Source organism: Chenopodium quinoa, unplaced genomic scaffold, assembly GCF_001683475.1.
Source record: "Chenopodium quinoa cultivar QQ74 unplaced genomic scaffold, ASM168347v1, whole genome shotgun sequence".
NCBI lineage: Eukaryota > Viridiplantae > Streptophyta > Magnoliopsida > Caryophyllales > Amaranthaceae > Chenopodium > Chenopodium quinoa.
In genome coordinates this window covers 380,481-408,138 of record NW_018742556.1, presented here as the reverse complement: position 1 = coordinate 408,138, position 27,658 = coordinate 380,481, and the positions used below count along the sequence as shown (strand labels likewise).

The 27,658-nt window shown below is 36.5% G+C and overlaps 1 protein-coding gene and 1 long non-coding RNA gene across 4 annotated transcripts; both read right to left on the bottom strand.

Annotated features, from left to right (window-relative positions):
• Positions 1-2,564: 2,564 nt before the first annotated feature.
• LOC110720337 lies at positions 2,565-8,770 on the bottom strand. Of its 2 annotated transcripts, none has more exons than XR_002511315.1 (6): positions 8,200-8,770; positions 7,172-7,363; positions 4,415-4,479; positions 4,003-4,089; positions 3,478-3,914; positions 2,565-2,884 (listed from the first exon to the last, which is right to left on the bottom strand). It is a non-coding gene; the product is annotated as an uncharacterized LOC110720337 (long non-coding RNA). The 2 variants fall into 2 exon arrangements; XR_002511316.1 differs by having other exon boundaries at positions 3,478-3,911; positions 8,200-8,769.
• A 1,834-nt stretch (positions 8,771-10,604) lies between these two features.
• Positions 10,605-17,635, bottom strand: LOC110720336. 2 transcript variants are annotated; one of them, XM_021899347.1, is made up of 5 exons: positions 17,508-17,635; positions 16,601-17,155; positions 15,820-16,530; positions 11,414-11,448; positions 10,605-10,939 (listed from the first exon to the last, which is right to left on the bottom strand). In XM_021899347.1, the coding sequence occupies exons 2-5, from the start codon at positions 16,957-16,959 to the stop codon at positions 10,881-10,883; spliced, it is 1,164 nt and encodes a 387-aa protein (XP_021755039.1). In that variant the 5' UTR covers positions 16,960-17,155; positions 17,508-17,635; the 3' UTR covers positions 10,605-10,880. The 2 variants fall into 2 exon arrangements, with proteins under 2 accessions (XP_021755039.1, XP_021755040.1); XM_021899348.1 differs by having other exon boundaries at positions 16,601-16,962; positions 17,508-17,590.
• Positions 17,636-27,658: the final 10,023 nt, after the last annotated feature.

Below are 27,658 nucleotides of genomic sequence, written 5' to 3'. Positions count from 1 at the left end.
TCAATAACAAAATTGTATATTTTAGTAAGAAAGATTATTTGGCGCTAATGAAATTTGTCCCGCTTTCTTATAGTAAATGACGCCAAAAACCAAAAACTTTTCCCTCTGTTTGAGTCGGGGTAGAGGCAAAACAGGGGCTTTTCCCCTATCAATTACTACACCTTTATCCTTGATAATCCATCCTACTGCCGCTCTCCACGTATTCATCCAAGGTAGCTTATTCTTCTTCCAAGGACCATCAATAATCACAGTGACATTATTCTGATTTGCCACCCTTGAGATGTCACCATCCGTACTCTGCTCCAAGCTTCCACCATCATTAGAGTCTTCATTTTTTGGCTTCGCTCTAGCTGCTAGCAGGTTACCTTTGATCCATCTGTTTTTCCAATGTTGGGAAGTGTATATTATGTTGAGAGGATGCAATATTCGTTGTTGAAGATAGCCTTATTTCTTGTGAGCCAAATGCTCCACAGAACACTGACAAAGTCCATGATACTCTCTTCTTTATTGCTGTTCAGAGCATGGATGTAGGAGATGAAGTTTTGTATCCATTCCCCTATTTTAAGCTCCTTGCTGATGTCAGAATTAATGCCTAGGTTGCTGCATTTCCATACTCTTCTAGAAATTTCGCAGTCCCTGAAAATATGCTCTTGCATTTCCTCTTTTGAAGCTTTGAATACTTGTTCTCTATTTATTTGGAACTCCTCTTTTGAAGTACCCTTTTACAAATTTCACCTATAGTTGTTTTAACCATCTTCATGATAAATTGGGTTAATCCTTCTGGTTTAATATGCACATCTTGTCATAACTTTAGTTAGTTGATAAGCACCCTTTGTTTATAAGTTTCAAACCATATTTCAACAATATACATGCCACATATCTAATCCATTTGTTTTGTTGGATGTAGGAATTTGTCGTTTGTTATTTGTCACACTCCACTTTTCTGGGATTTCGGACAAAGATACATAGGAAGTGGTTTGTGTCAAATAGAGAGCTGATATGGTGGTGGTGGTATTGGTTGTGGATCTGGTGATCCCCTAAACGATGGACAGAGGATGAGGTATATACTGGATGTTGAGAGGAAATGTAATAGCTGATTCGTTACTGCGATACTTTGTTTGTTATAAACTTACAATGTTAAGTATATTAAGTAATTTACAATTGGCATTTTGTTGATGGAACACATTAGCTAATTTTTAGAACATTACGCGGGGGTTCCCCCCTAACCTGATCCAACGCACACAAAAGAGTTTGTGGTCTTTCCTGTCATGAAATTCTATTAGTATATATTTTCCCTTCAAATAAAGGTTGGAAGCTAGAAGGTCAAGATTGCTCATGTGCTGTAGGTGGTTGCATTGGTCTATTAAAGCATACTTAAATCTAAAATGGGGTTGGAGATTGAAAATAATTATGGATGGCATGGCTTCCTTGGTTGTATATTAGCTAAGCTCACGACACTAGGCATTCTTGATGTTTAGCCAGGTTTACATTCTGTCTGCCCTGCCTTCTCTTAAAAAATTGTAACTGATACAAAGTTAACTTTTTAACTATATATATTACCTTCATTGCCCAGCAAAATCTAGGAAGATGTAAGGCCTTCGGTTTATATGCTTAACCAGTATTTGGTATTTATGGATACTCTTGTTGAATTGATTTCTTTAGGTTAACTTGTTCAACTAACCGAAGCACTGTAAGTTGGCAGCCCTTAGTGGAATTATGTTGCCTTAGGTTTTCTTTAATGCGCACTCACTTTGCTCTCTCAAATCTGGATGACTAAACTATCTTTCATATCTAATAGGTGCTGCAGGATGTACCAATTGCAGTTGATTCATCATCTCATCATATCTTTCTGTAAAGACAACCAACCTAACCAGAGACTTATTTTTTGGGCATGTAGAATGGCCTTACTAGAGCGGGACCTCGAATGCTTGAGCGTTATAGTTTTGTATGGTGTGCGTAGCATGCAAAACCATTGCAAGAGAAGTTCAACTTATGTAGCAAATAGTTATGTTTAAGCACCACAATTGTTAGGTTTGGAAAGCAAGATGCATGGAATGTTGTTAACTACTAGTACATGAGACACTGGTGGTACTTTGTCATTGTCATCTGCGAGCTTAACTGCAAAAGAAGATTAATTTTAACGTTTCTAAATCAAATTTTTTGTACAAACTAAGGTATAACCAGTATGAGAAATGCAATGGTGTAGTTACGTTTGGTGTTAGTGTATGATAGGTTGGCTCACACGTGATATTGCAAGATTGTGTCCCTGTGTTAATTTTCTTTGCTTAAATTGAAAAGCGTATATGACTATACTTATCTAATTTAATAGGTTTAAAATAACCAAATTAACCCCACAAACCTCAGAATTTAAGCCTAATTTTCATAATATCCAAAACCCACCTAGTAAATAATGTCAAAAAATGGCACCAAGACCACAAACTTTAAAAATAAACCAAGCTTATGCCCAATTATGTTAAGTCTCTAAGTGCACTCTTTTAATTTATATCTATATTTGGTGTGTGACCCAAATTAGAGCATAAATTTAAGATTACATTTGACGTGTGACCCAAACAATCGTAAAATAATTTCAATTAGTCTTGTATTACACCATAAATTCAAAAAACTTGACATGATCATAGGTATGATCAAATTCTTAATTGCGAACTCTAATAATCCACATACGTTTCTCTTTGTATTGTTGGGTACATGATCGCAACTTACAAGTTACAACACCATCCCGCCATAATCAATCTCGAAATAGAACATAAGTAAACGATATTTTTCATAGGAAAAGGGAAGTTAAGCACTTCCATATATTTAGATGACCTACGTCGAGTAGATTTCCTTAGACACATGTTCTAACATTATTACACCAACCTCCACCCTGCACAAGAAGGTAAAGTTTGAAGTAAAGCAACCATTACGACTTTACAAGAACAGCAACAACACCAACTTGAAAACTAGAGTAAGCATCAAATTCAAAAACAAATGAATCCAATTAAGGCAAGACCTACTTACAGTGCAAGATATGGAATAAACATACATTAACATACCACAATTGCAGACCAAGGGTTTCCCAATAATAATGAGAAAGAAAAATTATAGAAACACTTTCAACATTTCCCTTTAACAGCAAAATCCACTTGTTTCTGAAATATAATCTAGTGAATAATTTACTGGGAGAGCAATTTTTGACTTTTAACAAGTATATAGCCTAGAAGTATCTATAATAGTTAATCAGTCATCTTATAATCCATGTGCAGGAAAATTAACTACTTTTTCATCTTTCTCAAGATGTACACAGATAAACAAAAACTGTTAAGAGCAAATGACCATGAACATATTTTGTAGAAAAAAGGACATCACAGGTCACAACAATATTTCCTAACCATTTTAGGTAAATCTCACCAAATTATTTATTAGATAAAGAAAAAAAGTATATAGGATTTTTGGACTTCAGAAGTAGGAAAAAAATACCTGAAAAAAGGAGTCTCAATGATATTTTTAGCACAAGGAACATCATAAACAAGGTTCTTTAGCACCATGGGATCAGCACCAGCTATTCCCAGCTCCAACACAGAGCAATTCGCCTCTGCCTCGACCAACAACGGTCCTTCACCGGTATAATCAATAATCAACTTACCCTCAGGACTGATTGTTAGCCGCCCTGCAAGAGGGTAGAAATGAACAGCTGAACAAGAACCTTAGACAATAACTCTCGAACAATTTTTGCAGCATCTGCATTTCCTTTCTCTAACAGCAATGTTTTGGTCTAGTTGCAGAAGAAGTAATGCCCTTTTTCTGTTTTCTCCACTGGTGGAACTCGTGTAGGCTATTCTTGGTTTATTTCGAGCTCGAATTTCCCATCACAAGCAGCACTCCCCATTTCGAAACAACTCGAAAAACCTGTCCTGCTAGAACACACAAAGATACACTACAAATATTAGTTTGATCGCATAAACACAGTAATGTAACGTATCAAAACAACATAACAAGGCATACCAAGAAATCGTCGAACACCGCAAGAAATGCCTTCACTATTCTCACTCGCTGAATTTCTATTCCAATGTTCAAATAATCACCAAAATCCTACAAGAATCAAAATTAAGAGATGTAAAACTGAAACCCCGCAGTCATAAAATTTGAAACACCAATGAAGTTCTCTCACATTCAAGATTCTCTCACATCACATTAAAGAAAAATCCAATGAAGTTCTGGAAAAAGAAAGATGGGAAAAACTCCATCACAACTGGCTTTAACGGATGCAAGTTAACCACCACAAGCAAACCTTCACATCACCCCAAAAAAAGAGTAAAGCAGCCACGAGAACAAGAGAGAACAGCGTCCAACAATAACAGAGTAAATCCACTCAAGATGCAGTATTTAAATTCAATAAAATCAACACTGTACTCACCCTAAGATTCCCAATATGAGCTTTGCCAAGTATCCCAGTACAGTGAAATCCCAAGCAGTCTCAGCCTGAATGAACCAGAATGATGTATTAGCAAGACACATAGTAAAGAAAAAGAATGCAAATATGATCCCCAAAGGTAGACAAGCAGTACCAGCACCACCAAATATCTATTTAAGAAAACAAGGTTCAGTCAGAGACATTCTCTCAAACAAATACAACTCTGAGAATCCAATAACTAACCATACAAGCACACCATGCAGCAACTAAATAGTGTAAGGGAAATAGCAAAGGTCAGAGCAATCTTATATGTCCAAGAGATTTTCAGTCAATTCTGGAAAGTTGATGTTCCAGCAGCAGGAGGCTTGTCACCTGGAGAAGGATCCTGCAACCAGGGAAATGAGCCTCAACACCAGGGGGCAAGTCTGCATTGTCAAATTGAGCTTGCAGCTTCAAACATTCATCATCCACATCAAACAAATACTCATCATTATCATAGTAGTCCAAATATACATCGTCATCATTCACATAATCATCCCCTTCATCAATGGCATCATCTTGAAATGATAAGTCGGAACAAACAATCAACTGAAATTTACATTACCCACAGAAATTAAGTATGAAAAATTAACACAGCATAAAATTTGAGCACCCAAATAAAAATTCAGCCAAGCTGAACTAGAACAGAAAACAACACCTTAATTATCTCTGATATTATCAAGAAAGATAAACAAGAACCCAGAAATTATTCAATTAAAGCACTTGAATATTTGAGAAATTCAACAAGAAAATTGAGAAGAGAAAGAAACAATTAAATTGGGTACCTTGGAAATCATAAATAAAGTTAAAGGAAAGAAGAAATTTGATCTCTCTCCTCTTTCCATGTACTTTTTACACCCATCCCTGAACTCAGACCCATCAGGAGGCAGCTGAAGAAGGCGCAGAGGCTAAATTATGGTTGCCGACGAAGAAGACATGCTTTTGATTTGGGTATTTTGAGGGAAGAGAGATTAAGAAATCAATGACCCTTCTGGTATCTGGGCCTCTACACATCGAAATCTCACATTTTTTTATCCAAAATATATACATTTAAAAAGTTAAACTAAAATAATGAAACGAAAATCGAAAAGCATATATCATAAATGGAGATAGAATGTTACTCGGGAAACACATTTTTTATCCACATAAAGGAGCTAGATGAAGAGAGAAATGCATCTGCAACTGCTGCGAATGAAGCTATGGCTATGATAACTAAGTTGCAAGAGGAGAAAGCTGCTCTTAACATGGAGGCTCTCCAATATCTGAGGATGATGGAAGAGCAAGCAGAGTATGACGTTGATGTGCTGGAAAAAGGCTATTGAAATGATTGTTGAAAAGGAGAAAGAAATATAAGAATTGAAGGCAGAGCTTGACTATTTTAGAATAATTGAATAAAGTATCCAGAAGATTTTCCTGAAATGAATTACAAGGCTCCTACTTTGAAAGCACTCAAGTTAAGAGTTTGTAGAATTGAAGATATTATCACACTTGACATCCTTAAATGTCGTACAATATCTGGAACCTTATTCCTGGAACCTTTCAAGCTCCCTAAGTGTTCGTTCTGTGTCTCATTTTAGTTATTGCAGTATAAGTTGATTTTATAGATGTTTTTAGACTTTGTAACAACCTCATGACCTTTGACAATTTCCTACTTCGCCTAATGCATGTTACAGGAATAGGTATGAATCTCTCTTGTCTGATTTTCATTAGGATCAACCAGAACAAACTCAGTTTCCATAACTATATCAAAACCGCAAAACTCACCATCAACAATTCAAAGCCAACTAACAAAATAATTCCACAAACCAAACTAATTCAAGCAAAAACATAAAAATCACACCAGCAGAGCCATAAAAGATTAAAAACTGCAGAATCCAGTAATGTCAAGCAAAGCAGATAAAACATAGAATACATAAACACTTGCACTTTGTTTGGATAAAAGGAAATGGAAGGAAAAGAAGGGAAGAGAAAGGGAGGGGGACAAACTCTCTTGTTTAGGTAAGGGATTAAGGGAAGGGAGAGAAAGGGGAGGGAGGGATCCATTTTCCCTCTCTTTTTAATAAGCATAATCTCTCCAAAATTGGAAAGATTTGGAGGGAAAATGGAGCTCACCTCCCCCATTCCTTTCTTTTCCCTCCCCTTCCCCCTTTCCCCCTCCCCTTTCTTTCCTTCCTTATTTACTATCCAAACAAAGCGTTAGACTCGTTCAATCACTTGAATCAAAAACCATCACTCTAAAAAGGCCAATAGAATTATCAATCCTTTTCTTTCCCCTTCCCTCTCTTTCTTTCCTCTTCCCTTCCTCTTATTTCCCTCCCCTTCCTTTCCTTCCATATGTGCTATCCAAACAAAGCGTTAGTTCCAAATACAACTCTAATTGGGTAAGTTTTGTTGGCTAATTGATTTTGACTTTCCATCACTCCATCATGACACTTGGCTCCTTGTGAATCATGAAACTACAAATAATTTAATTATGATAAAAAAATAATAATAATAAAAATAAAAATAAAAATAAAGTGCAAACTAGTATGATGACATGTAAGTTCAAGCATGTCATTACACCAAGTTACAGAGAAGTTTTAAAATAGCTAACTACAGCAAAGATTGTGAGTTGTTCCACAAAATAAGATAATGTAATACAAACCACTTGCATCACATGAACAAGATTGAGTATTGAAGCTGAAATAGATATCACCACGTAAGATTGGTTAAGAATTGTACCATGGTCATTGCGGTAATATGCCATTTTTCACCAGATAGTGAGATTATTGAGAAAAGAATGGGTGAGGAAATGATATCAGTCCTTGAAATGCCATTCCCAACGACACACAGGACGATGAGCTTAAGTAGTTTGTAAATTCACCCATTTCAAGATGCAGTGTAAATGAAAAGCATGGTTGCATTGCCCCCAAACTGCAACCGTAAAATATCAGTAGTTGTAAAATTTGAAAATAAAGAACACAAAAGGATGCCACTCAAGCCAAAATCCCATACAATAAAGAAAAAAAACACGTTAGCAACAACTATCTATTCCCAATTTCCCTGTGATAGTTGAGACTTGAGGAAGTATAAACAACATAATATGTGTGAATCCATGCACACATGATATGATGTTAGGCAACAAAGACAACATGATATACCTTCAACAAGTGTACAGACATTATATATTACGGAGTAGTATATTATAAAACCATACACATGTCCAGTGAGGCATTGAATATATATATCCAGGTGCAAATTTTCATGTTTTTCTTGTCTGAGGCCACATCAACCCTCATATTAGTTATACGACATACGTTAGAATCCAAACAATCAAGCATGTAAAAAAGAACAGAACAATCGAAAATCACAAGAATGCACTACAGTAGAAGTGATAAAGACGAGAAATTGCAAGCCAAGAAAGCATTTGATCATAGGATAAAAGATGCAAAGAATATATCATCAATTAAATGGATTCTCTGTTACACTTCTGAAATCCAATCCTAAAACAAGGAAACGTGGATTTACTGATTATCCGGAGTAATGAACAGGGAAATACAAGTAAACTACTGCATCCAAACCATATTCTATGTACACCAGAACAAAACACCTATAAAGCACCATTATAAACGTCTAAGCTTGCGCAAAATCCTGTTATTACCTTAATTTTCAGGATCTAACCCATAATTGCCAATCAATAATCCAGAATATATAATTTCAATTAAAATAAGAAACAAAATCCACAGAATTTGCAACAGCAATAATCATACCTTTGAAGACCCATTTGAATTAGATGAATTGATTATCCGGAGTAATGAACAGGGAAATAGAAGTAAACTACTGCATCCAAAGATGAATTGAATGATGGGGTTGGATTCGAGAAGATCGGCAGCGCTTCAAAGGGGTGACTTGTTAGTTTGTTACTACAAAAGTGTCAAGAATGGCCCTTGCTGCAATTTGTTCTTTTAGAGAGAAGAGAGGTGGTGCCAATGCTTGATCCTGGTCCCTGAACCTAGACTTCAGAGGTTTCATTCTCTTACCACTAGACACTAGTCCGTAACAGGTGCACCAAAATTCGTGCGTGTACATGATTAATTCTCTGTTTTTATTAGATACATTTTTTTTTTTTTTTTCTTGCTTAGTTCCCGTACTATATATGGTAATTTTCTATATCTATTATTAAACGAGCCCTTTTCCTATATGTTGTTGGAAAATTATCTAATTCCCAAATTACAGTTAATCTTTTTTTAATTCTCACCGTACCGCCCACGTCAGCTAAGGAAAAACAAACCGATTTTTTTTTTTCTCGGTCCAGCAACAAACCGCTACTTTAAGTAGCGGTTTTAATTTTGTAAACCGCTACTTGAAGTGGCGGTTTTCCTCATAACACCGCTACTTCAAGTAGCGGTTTGTTCTGTAATTTTTTTTTTAAAAACAAAATATCAGTAAATCAGCCAAATAATAAACCCACTTTGATAGATCTTTGTTTCTGGTTATTTGATAAGTGAAAGTACTTGTATCCCCAAGTTGCATGAACCTTTGATAATTGGTGCAATTTGACGTGCAATTGGTGCAGCAATCGGTGTCGGCAATTGCAAATACTTTGATAAATATTGTTTCTGGTTATTTTCTCACAGCAATCGATGTCGACTAACAACCGTGAGGAAGGCGGCGACGGCGGCAAAAACGGCTTCCGGCGTGGGGATTGATGCGTTGGTAGGCTGTTTGAGGAGTGTCGAATTTTTTTGTTTTGTTTTTTGGATGATTCTGTTGAATTATTTTACAAGGGAAAGGGGGAAAGTGATTTTGTTAAAAAAAAATTAGTAAATACAAACAACTACTTTAAGTAGCGGTTTTTAGTAGCACACCGCTACTTGAAGTAGCGGTTTTCTAATAAACCCGTTTTTAAAAAAATTCCCACTGAACCGGTGATGTGGACGGTATAGTGGGAATTAAAAAAAGAGTAGCTGTAATTTGGGAATTAGATAATTTCCCAACATTATTTAGGGAAAGGGCTCTTATTAAACTATCATTATAATTAATTTTTTATTAACAAAAAAAATCTAAAAACATTATTGACAAATTGTGATCAAAATAAAGGATTACGAAAGATATGCTAGATATAAAATGATGTAAAATATTTTTAAAATTATGTTAAGACTTTTTATTTATAGCTATATAAATATTTGTGTCAAAGATATGTTAAATCTTTTTTATTTTAAGTAATTATATGTCAAATCTTTTTTATTTAAAGTAATTACATTTTATAAAATTAGGGAATTATTTTGTATAAGATTTGTTTGTTTTTGTATTTTTAATACTTTGTAAAACTTTATTTTTTTAAAAAGAAAAAAAAAATCAAGGACACACCAGGAGATGACACGTGTCACTGCTAGTGTGTCTTATAGTATATAGTATTAAATAATTGATTGATGATTGATTTATTTTTTAAGATGGTAGTTTTATTACTTTTTATTGAGACAAAAATGAGAAGAAAGTTATGAATTATAATAGGATAGTTTTTTTTTTTTTTTTTTTTTTTTTTTTAATTGCACTTATTTTTGGTAAAAAATAATTTTTATAATGTTAAAGGTATTTTAGGAAAATAAAATTTATCAACCAAGCAAAAGATCCTTTCTCTTTATATAGTACTATAGATAAATTGTAGTTAAAATTATATTGTACTATCTGTTTAGTTCCATCTAGAGTTCTAGACTCAATCTATTTTATTTTTAGGAAATTTTGTGAAAAACTACCTATTATAGTCCAGAATTTGTGAGAAACTACCTATTAAAAAAAATGTTGTAATTAACTACCTAATTTTCAAAAATTGTTGTAATTTACTACCTTACGCCGAATTATGAAGGAGTTTGACCAAAGTTTTCCGGCGTTGACTTGGTCACATGACCATCACGTGACACTTAATGACCCTTTTCTTTCACCAAGTGTCACTTGACCAAGTCAACGTCGGAGAATTTTGGTCAAACTCCTTCATAATCCGGCGTAAAGGTAGTAAATTACAACATTTTAAAAAACACTACTCAATAGTGGAATATTAAAAGCACAGAAAAAGTATTTCAAATATTGAGAATTTTTTACTCCTTAAAAAAAAACCAATGAATTGATGTAAGATTCTAGAAATGAAAAAAGAAACACGAGTATTAGGCATGATGGATATTATAAAATGATCAATATGTCAATCATTATTGCTTATTAATAATTGCACATTCACGCTATGGCATCAGCAATCTGTAATTCATAGTTCAAAGTTAATAAGTTCAACCACTCCAAAGTTTACAACTCAGTAGTAGCACATCAGGAACCAACCTAGCTCCCTAGAGAAAAGAACCGGAGATGCAGTCTAATGAGAGATGCCAACTGATCCGCCAAAGTTTTGTCAACAATTGTAATTTTTAGCAAGTCAGCAACCACACAGGTGGAAAGCATTCCTTCAAGCAGGTCTACTCATAGCTACCTTCCTACCTTCCTTGCTCCTAGCTTCATATTTACCTGGATAGAACTAAAATGTGAGAGCGAGCAAGAAAGATATACGCGCTAATCCAAACTTTACATGACATGTTAAAGAATCAAGTAGAGTCCATCAAGTAGAATCCAAACTATGTATCGCTTTTCTTACCTTGGTATGATCCTTGTTATGTATTGAATTCAGCTAATGTAATTAACGCAATTAATAATTCAATTCTTCAATCAATCAAATACTCAAGCTTTCAATCTTATATAATTATTAATTTGCGTTAATTACATTAGCTGAATTCAATACATAACAAGGATCATACCATCTACTGAACTATATTGTCATGAGTGCACTCATAGCAGATAATACTTCAGTAGATGCCACGAGAAGTGCACTCATAACAGATCATTACTGTTAGGAAACTTAGGATGCATAAATAGGAAATATAACAAAATGATAAGGCGTCAAAAAATACATTCAACAACAAACAATTAATAACTACAACCAACCTTTTCTACTAGTCCAATTATGACTTGTCCTGCTCCTGAAAAAACAAGTGAAAGTGTGTGAGACGAAAGAGGGAAGTGGGACTATACAATGGGAGAGAAACACTCTTATTCGATTAGAGAGTATTAATACTTTCAAATATCACTCAACTCACCATATTATTATTAAGGAAAGGAACTTTGATTGTTTTAGTTGAAGGACTTTCCTCAAAGCCTCAGCCCTCAACAAAACAACAAATATATATATATATATATAGAAATAAATAAATAAAAAAAGGTTAAAAAAAAAAAAAGGGTAATCATTTGAGTAATCTCATCTCAGTACTATACACAAACCATTTCTTTTGCAATCTGATTTCAACTAATCCTCTTCCCTAGCTTAACAACACAGGGGTTAGCCCCTTCCCCCAATTGTAGTCCCCTTACTTTTTCTAAGGCTGTAAAAACCATTTCAAATAGTTATTCTGCGGATCAACAACAAATTTTAAGTTATAGTAACCAAGCCACAAAGCAAGAACAAGGAATCTATTTTGTTTAAGGCTTCAAGAAGCATTTATAAAAATTCATAAGATGAAAGTTCATAAACAATAATTTCACGTGGCGACATCCATAATACAATTATGTGAAAATGTGCACAAAAGATGATATAAACAAAACAGTATATTGTATTATAACTCGCTGGGTTTTTTAACCTAAGTTGTATTACCGGTATTATTAGTGGGTGTTTGGTTCAAAAGACTAGAATGGAATGGTATGAGAGAGGGAATCCCTTAAGAATAGTTCCACACCCATAATAACTCAATCAAACAACCAATATCAGATTTCTTGGTATCGCATACATTACAATCTATTCCAACAAGTTTCACCAAACACCTCCTTAGTTGTAAACTACCTTCTCATATGACCACATCAATGTGTAAATCATTTGGTACTTGTGAATACTTGCCTATCAATCAGGACCATCACATAACTTCATTACCTTTCACACTCACTCTGTTACAGTATTCAAACCGATTTTCAAAGATGCTAACAATATATATTAGGAAGATTGGAATAGCCCAATTTGAACTTTTAAGGACACAACATAAGTTTGGATAATGTTAGGGTTGGTGAGTGCACAGCGGAAGCGAAGATGTGTTTGATTGAGAAATATAATCTAAATTGATAATTGGCAAGATAATTAATATAAATAAACACACGATTTTATACAACAACGAGCACTTTTATTCCACTATTTGAAAGTATGAGAGTACAAGAACCCTTGAGAGGGTGATTATTACAAGAGAACTCTCACTGTAAGAAACTCACAAAGGAGTATTATGATAGTAGTGGAATATTACAAGGAGGGAGAATATTTTATAGAAAGGCTTGTATTTGGTATGGTTTCTTGTGTTTTTGTGTTGTGTTGTTGTTGTTATGCCCTTGACCCATATTTATAGGTGAGGATGGAGGCTTCTAGATTTTTATGGGAATTTCTCCATAATTATGGCTCTTAATCTAGAGGCTTCTACTTTTAATATTCTCTAGAATATTCTAGGAGATATTAAAGTTGTAGATAACTCTAAAAAAATCAAGTGTAATCTTCTCTTGATTTTTCAGGAAGCTTCTAGATTATACTCCATCAATATAATGGGCTTATAAAATTTGGGCCATACCCAACAATCTGCACCTTGGACCAAATTTTATCTGTGCGCTCGTCGTATGTTACTTGGACCCGTATTATGTGAGCGTTGTTGCCGAGTCCGGATTGAGTATGACGAAGCCATAATAGAAGATCCTTGTAATACATAGATATTTCTATGTCTGATGGCCTTCAATATTTCTTGAGCGCCTTTGGAGACTTTGAGTGCTCCACCTTGAGCCGAAATCTTATATCCTTTTGAGTCCAGAATGCCAACAGAAATGATATTCTTTTTCAGATCAGGAACATGATGAACATTAGACAAAGTCCTGATCACACCGTCTTGCGTCTTGATCCGTACGGAGCCAACACCACGAACTTTGCAATGATAACCGTTACCCATTGTAACAGTTTTATTCTTTACCGGCTGATAGTCGGTAAAGTGAGACTTTTGAGAACAAATATGGTTGGCAGAACCCGAATCAAGTACCCAATCAGAATTTTTATTTCTTCTTGGTGAAGTAGCTAAGAGAACTTCATCATCGGACTTTATTTCTCCAAAACCGGCTTCTGCCGTCTCTTTCGGCTTTTCCTCTTGCTCTTTCTTTTCGAGCTTTTTATTTGCAAACCAGCATTCTTCAACTGTGTGCCCAAGTTTCTTGCAAAACTTGCAAGATTTTCCGGATTTGTGTCCATTAAATTTGGACTTCTTATTGGTACTTTTACTACCGTGTGATCTCCCTTGTATACTTAAACCTCCGGCATTTTCATTAGAATGAACTTCAAGGTCAAACTTTTCTTTTGAGAGTAAGTGAGATTTAACATCCTCAAAAGAAAGAGTATCACTATTGCTATAAAGCATAATTTCCTTGAAGTGTTTATACGAAGGTGGTAGGGAGACAATTAATAACACGGCCTTATCCTCATCTTCGATTTTAACATCTAAATTTTCTAGATCAATTATAATTGAATTAAATTCATCGAGATGAGTTTGAATAGAAGTACCTTCGGCCATTCGAATTGTATAAAGCCTTTCTTTAAGTCGAAGCTTGTTAGCGAGGCTTTTAGTCATATATAGTGACTCTAACTTCAGCCATAGGTCATCTGATGTGTCTTCATGGACAACCTCGCGCAGTACCTCCTTGGTTAAACATAGTTGGATTGTCGAGAGGGATTTTTCGTCCAACTCTTGCCATTGCTCGTCTGTCATTGACTCTGGTTTTTTAGCTTTTCCATCCAAAGCCTTCTTTAATCCGCTCTATACTAGAACGGCTTTCATCTGGACTTTCCAGATGCTGAAATTAATCTTGCCGTCAAATTTCTCAATCTCGAACTTCGTGATCGAAGACATGTTTAATGTGTAAACACTCTAATCAACCTTTGGCTCGGATACCACTTGTTAGGGTTGGTGAGTGCACAGCGGAAGCGAAGATGTGTTTGATTGAGAAATATAATCTAAATTGATAATTGGCAAGATAATTAATATAAATAAACACACGATTTTATACAACAACGAGCACTTTTATTCCACTATTTGAAAGTATGAGAGTACAAGAACCCTTGAGAGGGTGATTATTACAAGAGAACTCTCACTGTAAGAAACTCACAAAGGAGTATTATGATAGTAGTGGAATATTACAAGGAGGGAGAATATTTTGTAGAAAGGCTTGTATTTGGTATGGCTTCTTGTGTTTTTGTGTTGTGTTGTTGTTGTTATGCCCTTGACCCATATTTATAGGTGAGGATGGAGGCTTCTAGATTTTTATGGGAATTTCTCCATAATTATGGCTCTTAATCTAGAGGCTTCTACTTTTAATATTCTCTAGAATATTCTAGGAGATATTAAAGTTGTAGATAACTCTAAAAAAATCAAGTGTAATCTTCTCTTGATTTTTCAGGAAGCTTTTAGATTATACTCCATCAATATAATGGGCTTATAAAATTTGGGCCATACCCAACAGATAAATAGCCGTCTCGTTTGTATGGAAAGCTGTAAAAATCTTAGCTTGATTAAAAAACACAAAACTATACAAGTATTTCAAAAAAGTAACAAGGCATTGTGATTAAGATAATTGGTTGATGATTATATCAAAATTCATACACGCTAGTATGCTATTAGAAAAGGCATAAATACTTTAAAAACAAATAATTTTATTTGCTTACTTCAAAAAGTCAGTTAAAGCTTATAAAAGCATTTATAAAAGATAGCTATAAGAATGTTGATCAAAGTTGTATAAAACAAATGCTTGTATACACTCTAAGTGTAAAACACTTTAAGAATGATGTCCAACTCTTGATAATAAATTTTAAGTTGAATGGGCCTCACTGGCCCCCAAATAGTCCTGAGTTAAAAATAAAAACTGAGCACCAAAGAACATTGATCTAGCCATAACAAGGATCACAATCTTGCTTGCACAGCCAACAATTAAAACATGGTATTCAACCGGAATCAAATAAATCACCTAACTGTAAAAATAGACAGGCATTAAGCTCTCTAATTCCACTTCACTTGACTACAAACCTTGTGTTGGCAAAGGACCATAAACTTGCATATACAACATAATGGAGTTAATATATGAATGTCCAACAACCAGAACAGTAAATCCTGAGACTCAGTTAAACCATAAGTGTTACTCAGATTTGATATCATATTAGAAAGACACATAAGCATTTATCATAGTTATTCTACAACTTCAAATTGATAACAATGATTGTAACGAAAAAGCCAGTAACACTATACCCAATAAGATGCAGCAAAGTTTAGTAGACTAGTAGTAGTAAAACTTACAAGAGGTACGCATCTACTAGTTCAATAAATTGAGGAGTAGTAGCGCAAAAACAGCCCACCACAGACATACAAATGCCACTGGAAGCGTATCTGATAACCCGCGTGATCAAACAATGAAGATTGGAGCTAAAATCACTTCTACCGAATTGGTACCACAACAGGCAAAATAAACCATCTTTCAAATGAGTTAAGGGAAGTTTAGAGTAATTCTTGTGGATAGCAGTAGTGAAGGATTCGTGCTCGAGACCTATAATGGGACCAGAGACCAAGTCCATAGTTCTCCAGTTTAATGCATAAAGCAATCCACTATGTTCATCAATCCAATAGACGGTAGAATCTTGTTCAACAACGGCGGGATTCATGGGAAGATTATTCAAACACAGAGAGAGTTCAGAGTGAGTGAAGGGATTGAGCTCTCCCGTGGCCACATCATACACAAAGCAGTGTACAGCTTTACTCTTACCCTTGTCCGATGATTCCGCCTCCGCGACATAAGGAGCAGCAACAATGATCTTCCCCACAGATTCACCCAAGGAAGAAACAAATGTCCAATTACAATTGGGTATGATTGTATTCTCATTCTGATATAAAATGCTGGACCAGGAGTCCTTGACAGGGTCATATATGACTCCCAATTCTTGATCATCCTGCGAAAGCATAGCCCCGAAAATGTAAATTCGTCCACCCAAACTCATAGGGCTAGGGGTGTTCCTGCATATCCAATTTTCATTAGAATTTACTGTAGGAAAATTAAGATTGAGGATAAAATAAATAAAAATACCTGATAAATAGATTAGGGGGGCAAGATGGAACGGGTTTCCACTGTAGTTTATTTTGGTCAAAATCCGAAAGAATTGAACGCATAAATATGCCATCGACTGAGAAAGTATAGATGGTATTTTTTATCACAGCGCAACGACGGTGAGGTTTGTCTGCAGTGGATTTAGACAACCGCCGAATGGAGTGATTGGAGAAGAACCTTGACGGGTCACCATAGTTGTGGTCATGGGGGATGTATCGTCCGTCGTATTCATGGTATGCATTCACCTTCGATGAGGGTATCCGAACTTTATACCATGCTGTTTCTGAACCATCTTCCCGGACTCTCACCGCTATTTCAAATTCATCCCTTAGATTCATATTCTACACCAGGAGTGAGCTTTCATATTTAAACGCTAATTTAGTTGTAATTAGGAATGTAATCCCTTCATCAGCCACTAATATGATTGTTACAAACTTACTCCAAAATATATGAACCCGAACCCAGTGGCGTATCCCAGAATACCACTAAACTTCCCGATACGTTTCCAAAAAGACTTTAAACTCACAGTGGAACCTAAAAACTCCACAATTTTACATTAACATCAAACAAAATTATGAATATTAATTTATTATTATTGTAATACTATAGTAAACAAAACCAATAGACATCGAGTATCTAACTATATTCTCCAAATAATCCAACATTCTGAGTTCTAATTCCAAAAAACTATTAATACACACATAACAAAAATTCCAATGTACATATATGAATTAAAAACCATCAATTATTATCAATTCCTAAAATAATCAGAAACCCTAACTCCCTAATTCGATAAATTATATAACAAATCATCAATATCAAGCAACAAATCAACCCAAAAAATTAGAAACTTGAAAATCCATAATTATGTATGAAATTGAGTTACCTGAAATTGATGGAGAGAAGCTGCCGGCTGGAGATGTGGAGTGCGGTGGCTGGAAGGTCTGGCAACAGCTGGTAATTAATTCAAGAGAGTAATTTCTTTACTTAGAGTTATGTAATTAATTCACAATCAATTAATCTAATCAGTCATAATTTAATATGTATAAAATTGGAAATAAAAGTTAAGTTATAGGTGGAATACATTTAATATGGGTAGATCTCTTTGAAAAGCCCAAAATAGCATATGAGACTAACAAATCGAAACGGAGGGAGTACTAAAATAGCAACCGTTGATGTCATCTTTTTTCAAAGTTGTCCACGTGGCGCTATTTTATGAAAAGATTTCCTGCTCAAATGCTAATTTTTTTTTTTGAAACAAAATGCTAATTAATTTTAAATAGATAGTAGCTATTATATAGGTAATTAATTTAAAATAAGTACCTATTAATTTGGTGGTTTATGTTGATATTAGGTTGTTGGAGTATTTATAGGAGTTGTTAGCATAGTTGAGGTCAATTAAACTCTACTTATGAACATTTTAAACTCAAATTTTTTTTTTTTACAAAAATCCAAAAAAAATTACTGGTAAACCCGTGCATCATGCACGAGTGCTAACCTAGTTATCAACAAAACTAATACGGAGACATGGAGTAATAAAATTTAAGAATTTGAGGGGATTCATGGTACAAAAATATGTAATGGGGTTTCGAGGGTGTCACATCTCTTCTTTGCCAATGATATTATTTTATTTGCAAGAGTAACTCTGCAGGAATGTTCGGTGATTGCTGATATCATCAGTAAATATGAGCGAGTACCAGGTTAAAAAGTCAAAAAAAAAATTGACGGGAAGGTTAAAAAGTCAATCCTAACAAAATAGAAGTCACTTTCAGACGTTTCAGTAAATGTGTCTCAATTGGTAGAAGAAATGATATTATTGATACTCTTGGAGTAAGGAGGTAGAAAAACATGAAAAATATTTGGGGCACCCGACGATAATTGACAGATAAAAAAAATCAAAATTTTCTTGTTTGAAGGAAAGGATTTGGAAAATCTGAGCAGGTGGAAGAAGATTTCATTAAGGCGGTGGCGCAGGCTATCCCTACATATATGATGAGCATCTTTAAAATTTCGGAGGGACTAATTGATGAAATTCATACTCTTTTGAACCGATTTTGGTAAACTTCATTGGCAAAGGTGGGAAAATTTGTGCTTGCCGAAGTCAAAAGGAGGTCTCGGGTTTAGGGACCTCAAATGCTTCAACCAAGCTTTTTTGGCTAAAGCAAATTTGGCGGCTAGCTGTATAATGATGATGGCTCTCTTATTAATAAAATTCTCAAAGTTTGACTTTAAACACTCTAATGTGATTGAGGCTCTTCATGGATATGATCCAAGTTACTCTTGGAGAAGCATGTGGGAGGCAAAATCGCTTTTAATTAAAGGGGTGGCTTGGAGAATTGGGGATTAGACTGACATAAATGTATGGAATGAGAAATGGCCGGTGAAGGAGGGGAAAACTATTAGTCCTTTGCCTGGACTAGATAGCTAGCAATTTTGAGTTGCGTGTGTGTGACTTGCTCAAGCCTGAGTGCAAAGTATGGGATGAAGAAATGGTGTGAGATACTTTCAGTGAGGAGGGTTGCTCTTTAATCCTTGCTATCCCACTCTCAAATCAGTGGGAGAAAGACAGAATGTACTGGAGAATGGCAAAATATGGCGTCTATAGAGTGAGATCAGGGTACTGGTTTGCAAATCAGAATGCCGTGGAGGGTGATACAAGTGCAAATGTTGATGAAGATGAGTTGTGGAAGGGAATTTGTGTTGGGCTTAGTGAGTCCGACCCACCGCGGAAAGAAACACAACCCAAAACCAAACTCACAATAATTATAACCATAAAGCATAATTAACATAAACACAAGACTAAGTAAGAGACTAATACCTTTGTAGCGTGTTTCGCTCACTTAATTGAGTTCTTACTTCGAAAGCTCTTAGCCCCCCTCACACGAGGACCTCCAATAAAGTCCACCCGCAACGCGAGCACCAAAATTGGTCTATTGCCTTGGAGTTAGCAAGGCCCGACCTAAACCCGAGTAATTAATTGTGTTCAAAGGTTTTCACACTGTGATGCCTTTTTCAACACTTACTCAAATACTTTTCCTAATACCCAAAGTTGGGTATTTATAGGGAAATGCAAGAGTGAGAAATGCTCACCCATCAATGTGGGAGATTTGATTTTTCCATTTTATTTTAAATCTGAAATAAAATTAATAATCAAGCTACTAATAAATCAACTAGTGTCAAGCTCACATGAGAGGTTAGGTGAGGACCATTTGGAGAAGGGGGGACCAAACTTGCTCCCCACTCCCTCTCCCAAAACCGGTCAACACACACCCAACCCCATTTAGCTTGCGCCACGTGGCAGCCCCACTTGGGCACCAAGGCACCCCAAGTGGGCTGCCATGGCTGCTGCCACCCTCGGCCAGCAAGCCCAGCACTTGCGTGCGGGCTGCTGCTAGCAAGTCGCGCATCAAGTGCGGGCTGCTAGTCGCAGCTTTTTAGCAAGCCCCGCACTTGGTGCGGGCTGCTAGCTCGGCCATGCCCCTAGCACTTGGCTTTTGGATGCTAAGAGTATTTTGGTCATTATGTTGATTTATTAGTTATTTTCCCGTCTCGTCTTTTTATCATTTTTTACTCGACTTCCGACGCTCGGTTTCGACGCTCCAAGCTCGAATTTTCGACTTCTAAATATTAATTACTCGGGCGACTCATTAATTTCTTCCGAATTAATTAATTCGTCGCTTTGGTTCGTTAGTTGCTTGGGTGTGACCCGAAGGGTTCAGTCAAGATTGAGCTGTAATATTAATTATACATTAATATTACTGATCGGAAGCGACCTCCACCCAGGCATTCCGATCACCTGACCTCATTGAATAATTAGCTTTCTAATAATTTTGAACCCTCTATCGGAATAATACACTTGTTTGAAGGACACCATTCCTTTAAATTTGGAGTTTGAAGGGACCGCCAAAGCTAAGTCATTTTCTATGGAGTGCTTGTAAAGGACACCTTGCTGTTAAAGATAGACTCTTCTTCCGTCATATAACACAAGATAAGGTGTGCCCAATTAACGTTGAAAATGAGACGATTATTCACGCTTTGTTCGAATGTGAGGTTGTTGTAGCAATTGGGCGGGTGGTTGTCTTGGCAGACTGGTTAATTGATGTTCCATCTTCCTCCTTTGTCCATCGTTGGCTATGGCTACGAAGCAAGGTGAGTGCGGAAGAACTTCTGGTGCTAGCAGGTTTGATGTGGGCAGCGTGGGCATGTCGAAATAAATTATTTTTTGATAATGTAAGGCCTGATTTCGTGGCTATAGCAAGTGGTTTTGTGAAGCTCATTACAGACTACAAAAGCTACTCATCAAAGGTCTTTGTGAGGGGTGCTAATGGTCAGGCAGTGGCGTCTCTTGCATCTTGGGTTTGCCCACCTGATGGCTGCGTCAGGTTCAGGGGCAGCGGAAGGGCGGAGCATGTTAAGCGACCGCGCAAGGCCCCCTAAATATTAGGGCCCCAAAATCAGATAAATAGCTTTTATGAGTGTAATTAAATAGAAATCTCCTTAGCTTGCTACTTAGGAGCAATCAGTTTTAAAATAGAAGTCAGAGGTTCGACTCTCCCTTACACCAAACTTTTTAAATAAATATCCTTTGCCACCATCTGTGTTATATTTTTGATTTATTTATTTTTTGTGTAGAAAACTAACACCTTAGGCTTGTTTGACATCATTTTTTGTTTTCAGTTTTTTATTTATTTTAAAACAAAAAACCAAAAACAGGAAACAAGAAAAAGATGTTTTTACTTTAATTTTCTGTTGTCAGTTTTCAAAATCATCACAATTTTAACAAGTTTGACTAATTTTTTATTTATTATATAACATATATCATATAATTATGAAAAACAAAAAACATAAAACCACAGTAATGCAACTTTTTTTTTAAAATTTTTTTTTTTTAGATACAACTTGCTTTAAATTTTTTATGATATAATGTTTTTTGCAATATACTTGAATTATTGAGACAATTGGTCTTGAAGTCACTCGTGAAAATGTTATGGTTTTTTTTTTTTTTTTGTAATTTTACATTTATCGTCATAATTAAATTTAATATTTACAAAATATTATTTAATTAAAACCTTCTTTTAAATTATGAAAAAGGGGGGCTCAAGTTAAAAAATCGCACAGGCCCCGAAATTCTTTGCCCCGCCCCTGGTCTTGTTAATACGGATGCACATGTTATTGATGGAGTACTGGTTGGTCTGGGGGTGGTAATTCGGGATAGTGAAGGACGTCTTCTGGTGTGTGCAACTAGAAGGTGTCCAATTACTACTCCAGAGGTTGCAGAAGCTATGGCTGTGCGTTATGGCCGCTTCAAGTGGCAAGGAGAATTGGGTACTCCAAGGTAGTAGTGGAATGTGACGCCATCAACGTTGTGCAATATGTAAAAAGAAGGATTAGTGGCTTTTCACCTTTATTTCTGGTTTATGATATTTATTTGAATAGTTTATCTTTTGATCAGTTTAGTTTTTCCATATTAAGAGGGCATGTAATACCGTTGCACATATGGTTGCAAGGTGGGATACGGGTAGCAATTTCGAATTTGTTTATATTGGTTCGTTTCCCCAAAATATTACGACTTTGGCGAAATTTGATTTAATTTAATAAATGGTTGCGCTGCCTTTTCTTCAAGAAAAAAAAAATTAAGAATTTGAGGGATAGAACCTATGATCTCAATCAAACCAATAGTTAAGATGTGCTAACAATTACCACTGATGTTCATGTTAACCTGATTTTTTCTTAAAAAAAATATGTGATGTATCTGCCACTGCCCGCAGTAATCAGTATAAACCTTATCCCAAACCATACAAATTTTTAAATGAACCTGGTTCACACTAATTTATTGTGAACCACTAATATTAGAGAAACTATGGTTGTTTAATTAATAAAAAAAAATGGGTCACTATAATAAAAATAAGGTCATTATGTTGAAATAAAAGTCATTTTGGTAATATATAGGCTATAAGAGGTTAAATTTTTTAATGAAATATTTTATATAATGGTCAATATGAAAAATAAAGATCACTATGTTAAAATTAGGGTCATAACGTTGTATTCAAGTTCACAATAATATTAAAATTATACAAATTTTAATAAAGGTTACTATGTTAAAAATAAGGTTACTATATTAAAAATAAGGGTCACTATGTTCAATATAATATCAGTTGCGTATGTATAAATCTTGGGTCATGTAGGGAATATTTTCAAGCCTTTAAAATCCCACTAGCTTGAACCCCACTGTGATCATACACTAAAGTACGGTGGCGTCCAAAAGGGAAGAAGATAGAGCAAAAGAGTCGCCAACAAGTTTTTAAGGAACTTGTAAACCGTTCACGAGGTGAAGGTTACACCCCTTATCGATCCAAGAGATCGCCAACTCCATAAGGTCATGAACCAAATAAGGGTTCAGGGATGAAGGTACAAATCCAACCTAAAAGAGATTGAACCTGCCCTAATAATAGGCCTCTACTTTATTCTGCTCGTATTCATGTGCGCTTTCTGACTAACATACAATCAATAGGATTAACCCTAAACCTGTTTAATCTATGTTGGTTGAATTTAATGCACAAATAAACTATTATTGGCGATCACTTGAATTATAATTAAAGTTAACCCTAACAAGATTATTAAATATCTTATTAAGCGTGATTACAAGTACCAATTCCCTCTAAACATACATAAAAGGTGATCAAGCAATAAATAATAAATAATATATATCAAGCAACATAATAAATAATCATTATGAATAATAATAATAATCATCATAATAATAATCATCATAATCATGTTAAAGCACAGCAAGATCCTAGGCATGATACTAACATGAATTAATATTAGGAAGAACACAGGAAGCATCATAACAATCATATTTAATATTAAAAATACCCTAGACATGATACTAGGAATATCATAATAACAATATAAACATGATTTCTACATCATAATATCAATTAATCAATAAAATCCCTTAAAGTACTTACTTGGATGCCTCGTACCTCTTTCTAATTACAAAATACACACGTTAGTAACTTCAAGGAAAATAAATAATCAAAACAATTAAATTAAATAATTTGAAAGAGAGATTTGGGACCAAACCCTTAGAAATTAAAACCTTTCACGTCTAGGGCGAAGGCAACTTCGAATATGGCTAGGTGTTTCTAGATCTTGTGAATGCGGAATTTTGTATGAAAAAGTAAAGTATTAAAGGAAGAATGAATGAATGTTTTGAATTATTGATGAAAGAGATGAAGATGATGAAAAGAATTGATGAACGATTTGATAATGAAAAGAGTTAATGAATAATTTTGTGAATGAAAAGAGTTGATTATTGGTAATTCATAAAGTGATTGTTGATGAATCAAACCGGAGTTTTAAATACGATATTTATAGAGAAAATCATCCAAAAAAGATAATTTATCAAAACAGAGTCTGAAGACCACAAAATTACCTTGGCGCCAGCCCTGGCTCATTGGCGCCAGGACCAGTGGCTAGCGCTAGGCGCCAATGACTGGCGTCTGGCGCCAATTCTGGTTCCAGGCGTCAAGGCCTGGGGTTGGATGCCAAACCGGCTTTTAACGCGTTTTCGAAAATCTGATAATTTTACTGTACTGGAAGATAAAATAATATAATTTCAATCGAAAATGCTATTTGATATAATTAAAACTTTGAAGAATCCTAATTGAATTAAGAATGATAAAAACCTTCTAGAATGTTCTAGAAGACCAAAACCATTCCTAATTACATGTAATTAGGAATGATAAATCATATTAGGCCCTCCCCTAGATCATTGGGCCGTACTTAAAGCTCAAACCGGGCCCAGCTTAGTAAATTGGCCATAACTTCCTCAATATTCATCGGAATTGGGCTTATAATATATCGTTGGAAAGGTCTTTGCAAACCCCATCCAACTACACCACTATTGGACCCATATCATGGACCAACCAAACTGGATCGGCTGTTTTCTTAAAATAAAGTTTTCAAAAATAGGGAGAAGAGAAAAGAAATAAAACTTTCCGCAACACTAGACCTTTCCACACTTTCGTTTCACTCGATTATGACTTGACGTGAAAGGTACTCATCACTGGGTTTGGTTTTGGGGAGACACAAATGGGTGTCTACAGAAGCCCCCACTTTGACTGAGTTTGGAGAAACGCAAGTTTCGAAAACAAAAGTCAAAGTATCGATAGGGACGGAGAATGATTCAGAACGTTCTGCGATCCTAAATCAATCTTGTAACGCCGATACCTGCAAAACTAGCATTAGTTAAACAGATAAAAAAGTTAAGAAACGCGTATCTTGCACCGTCGAGCACACGTCTCTGAAAGTAACCGCTTGTTGCTGTTGCTGTGTTTTGATGACCTCCTACAAGATAGAGAATGTCATCCCGCCTGAAAACCGCTACGCCTTGTAACTGCTTCCAAATTAGAAGATTGCTTCGCCTGAAACTATCCTCTCCGCTGTGATAATATTCCACGTCCAAGGGAATATCATCGAAAATTATTTCTCTTGAAATAATTCTCATCCGCATTACAATCATCTTCCATGCCTCAAGAACTATGATCGAAGACAATTTCGCCCTGAAATTACCTTCAGTTGTTTGTGACAACTTTCCGCAAGCCAGGGAATGATGCCGAAGACATCTTCTCTTGAAGTCATCCTCACTTGATGCGATAATTTCCTAAAGGAAAATACCGAAGATCCACGCCTGTCGATCCTTAAAAGTTCGCCTGAACTTTGCTCGTGTTATGCCTGTACGTCGGCGCTCTTTGCTCTTGAACCTGTATGTCGGTGCCCTTTGCTCTTGAACCTGTATGTCGGTGCCTTTTGCTAATGAGCCAATGCTTAGGCGCTTTAAGCTTAGTGAGACGATCTTTTTATCAGGTCGATCACTTTACGTAATCAAGCCGATTACCTAATCATGTCAAATTGCTTAAAGGGGCTAACTGGCGTACCAAGGAACCCAAAATATGTTGCTGAAAGCTAGCACAACCCCAACAGGTGGCTGGCTGCTTTGGCGTCGCTGAAAATCAATCAGCGCCAGACTTATGGCATTAGCGCCATACGCTGGCATTGGCGTCTGGCGCCAAGCACAGAATGTGACGCCAATGCCTAGGGACTGGCACTAGCACGGGAATCACTTTAAATTCCCGTTTTCAGTTCATTTCGTGCTCTGGTTTGCTGCGAACGCTGCTCGAAAGAAGTCGAAACTTCAATTGATCGTTGCTCATTCGTTTCTCAACCGAATTTGCTCAAATTTGTTGCAAATCAAAGATCTTCTCATCCATATTCTCGATCTATGTAAGTTTTCCTCCAAATCACACCGGTTTTTATGAATTATTGGCATGTTCATTCACGAATTTCATGAAAATTCGAAACTTATAATGCTCAATTTGCTTTGTTTATCAAGTTTCATGCCACGAAATTGCTTGTTTATGTTTGTATATTGCCTTGGGAGTAATTTGAGACTTGTTTGACGCAATTTGATGAAGAAATGAGCAATCCGCCATTGTTGGACCTCCTAAGGTCGTGAAGAACAATGTGGCCCGTTCTTGATGTTTTTGCTAGCAATTCTTGTTCAATTTGTCACAATAATCACTATAGTATTGCAAGAAATTGTTTGATTGCTTGAAAAAAATGTTGTCATGCTCAATTTGAATTTGTGCTCTATTTTAGTACTACGTACTCTGTTTTTGCGAACATAGTATCATGCGGCTAGGCAAACCTTAGATACTATTGAACCTTGATTTATGATGATTCTGCAAAATGTAGCATGGCTAGATAACGCGGCTCAGGTTCACGGTCCCAAAACACTAGACGGGAGCATGAGCCCGTGGAGGACGACACTACACCGTCCACTTCGCTTGGTCAGTTCCCAGAGTGGGATGAGCAGACCTTGTTCTTTGCCCCTGTCCACCACATTTCTGAAAGGGTGAGACGGAGAACCGAGCCTGGGAGAACACGGCATCACAACTCTGGCTGTGATGGTCTAGGCGATTTGTATAGGATGCATATCGCTAGAGACCGAGAGACGAGACTCCTATGGGAGTCTTGCGGATTGTTTGCCTTGTTCGAGACCTCCGAGACTATGGTTGCCTCCAGCGGGGGTCACCACGTAGTACGCGCTCTGGTGGAGTTCTTCTGGGACACCACCAACACTTTTCATTTTTCATGGGGTGAAATGATGGTCACTCCTACAGACTTCAGTCTCATCACAGGACTGGAGTTTACTTCTGTGCCATTACCATTCGATGGTGGTATCGACGTCTTTTCTTTAGAGGTCAAGGAGCTGTTGGGGCCGATTGTTGTTCGAGCCCGAGCTGAGGTCGAGACGACTTAGTTCAGTGCTAGGGGGATTCGCCGCTCGACGCTGGCAGCGACTCTTGACGATGATGCGACCACCCGAGAGCAGCGGGTGCACATCTTTGTGCTGATGTTATTGTCAGGGATATTCTCTCCTGACAGGGGTAGTAGGGCGTTGCTTTACTACCTCCCTGCTGTTCGCGATCTCCGGCGGATCGGGACTTATGACTGGGCCAGCTTGGCCTACACTGACTTCGTTCGCGCGCTGAGGGACTCGTGTCGCCACCGGTCCTTTAGGACGAACGTTGCTTTGTCTGGAAAGTCGTAGAGGTAAACATTATTCCCTATAAAGTTAAGCCCTATATGTTAGGCAGCATTTACTCACGCTTTAGCTTTTTGTAGATTTGGTTCTATGAGTACTTTCCTTCCATTGCGCCGGCGAGACCATCGCCGAGGGGGTATCCGGTGAGCGCCTCTTGGGGCGGCCACCATGCGGACCTGTCTACTGCACGCGTCCGGAGTCGGATCATCTCGGTACGAATTTTAGTGTTTATCTTGCTCTTCTGCGACGTTTTAGACATGTTCTTACCCGATTGGTATTCTTATAGGGACCTGAGGTAGTATACCGACCATGGGGCGGTTGGACAGTCCCTGGATTAGCTGCACAGTACTCTGCTGAGCGTCGCTACTTTCTGGGGACCTATGGAGCGGTTGTATACTTAGGAGAGAGAGTTGCTAGACAACATT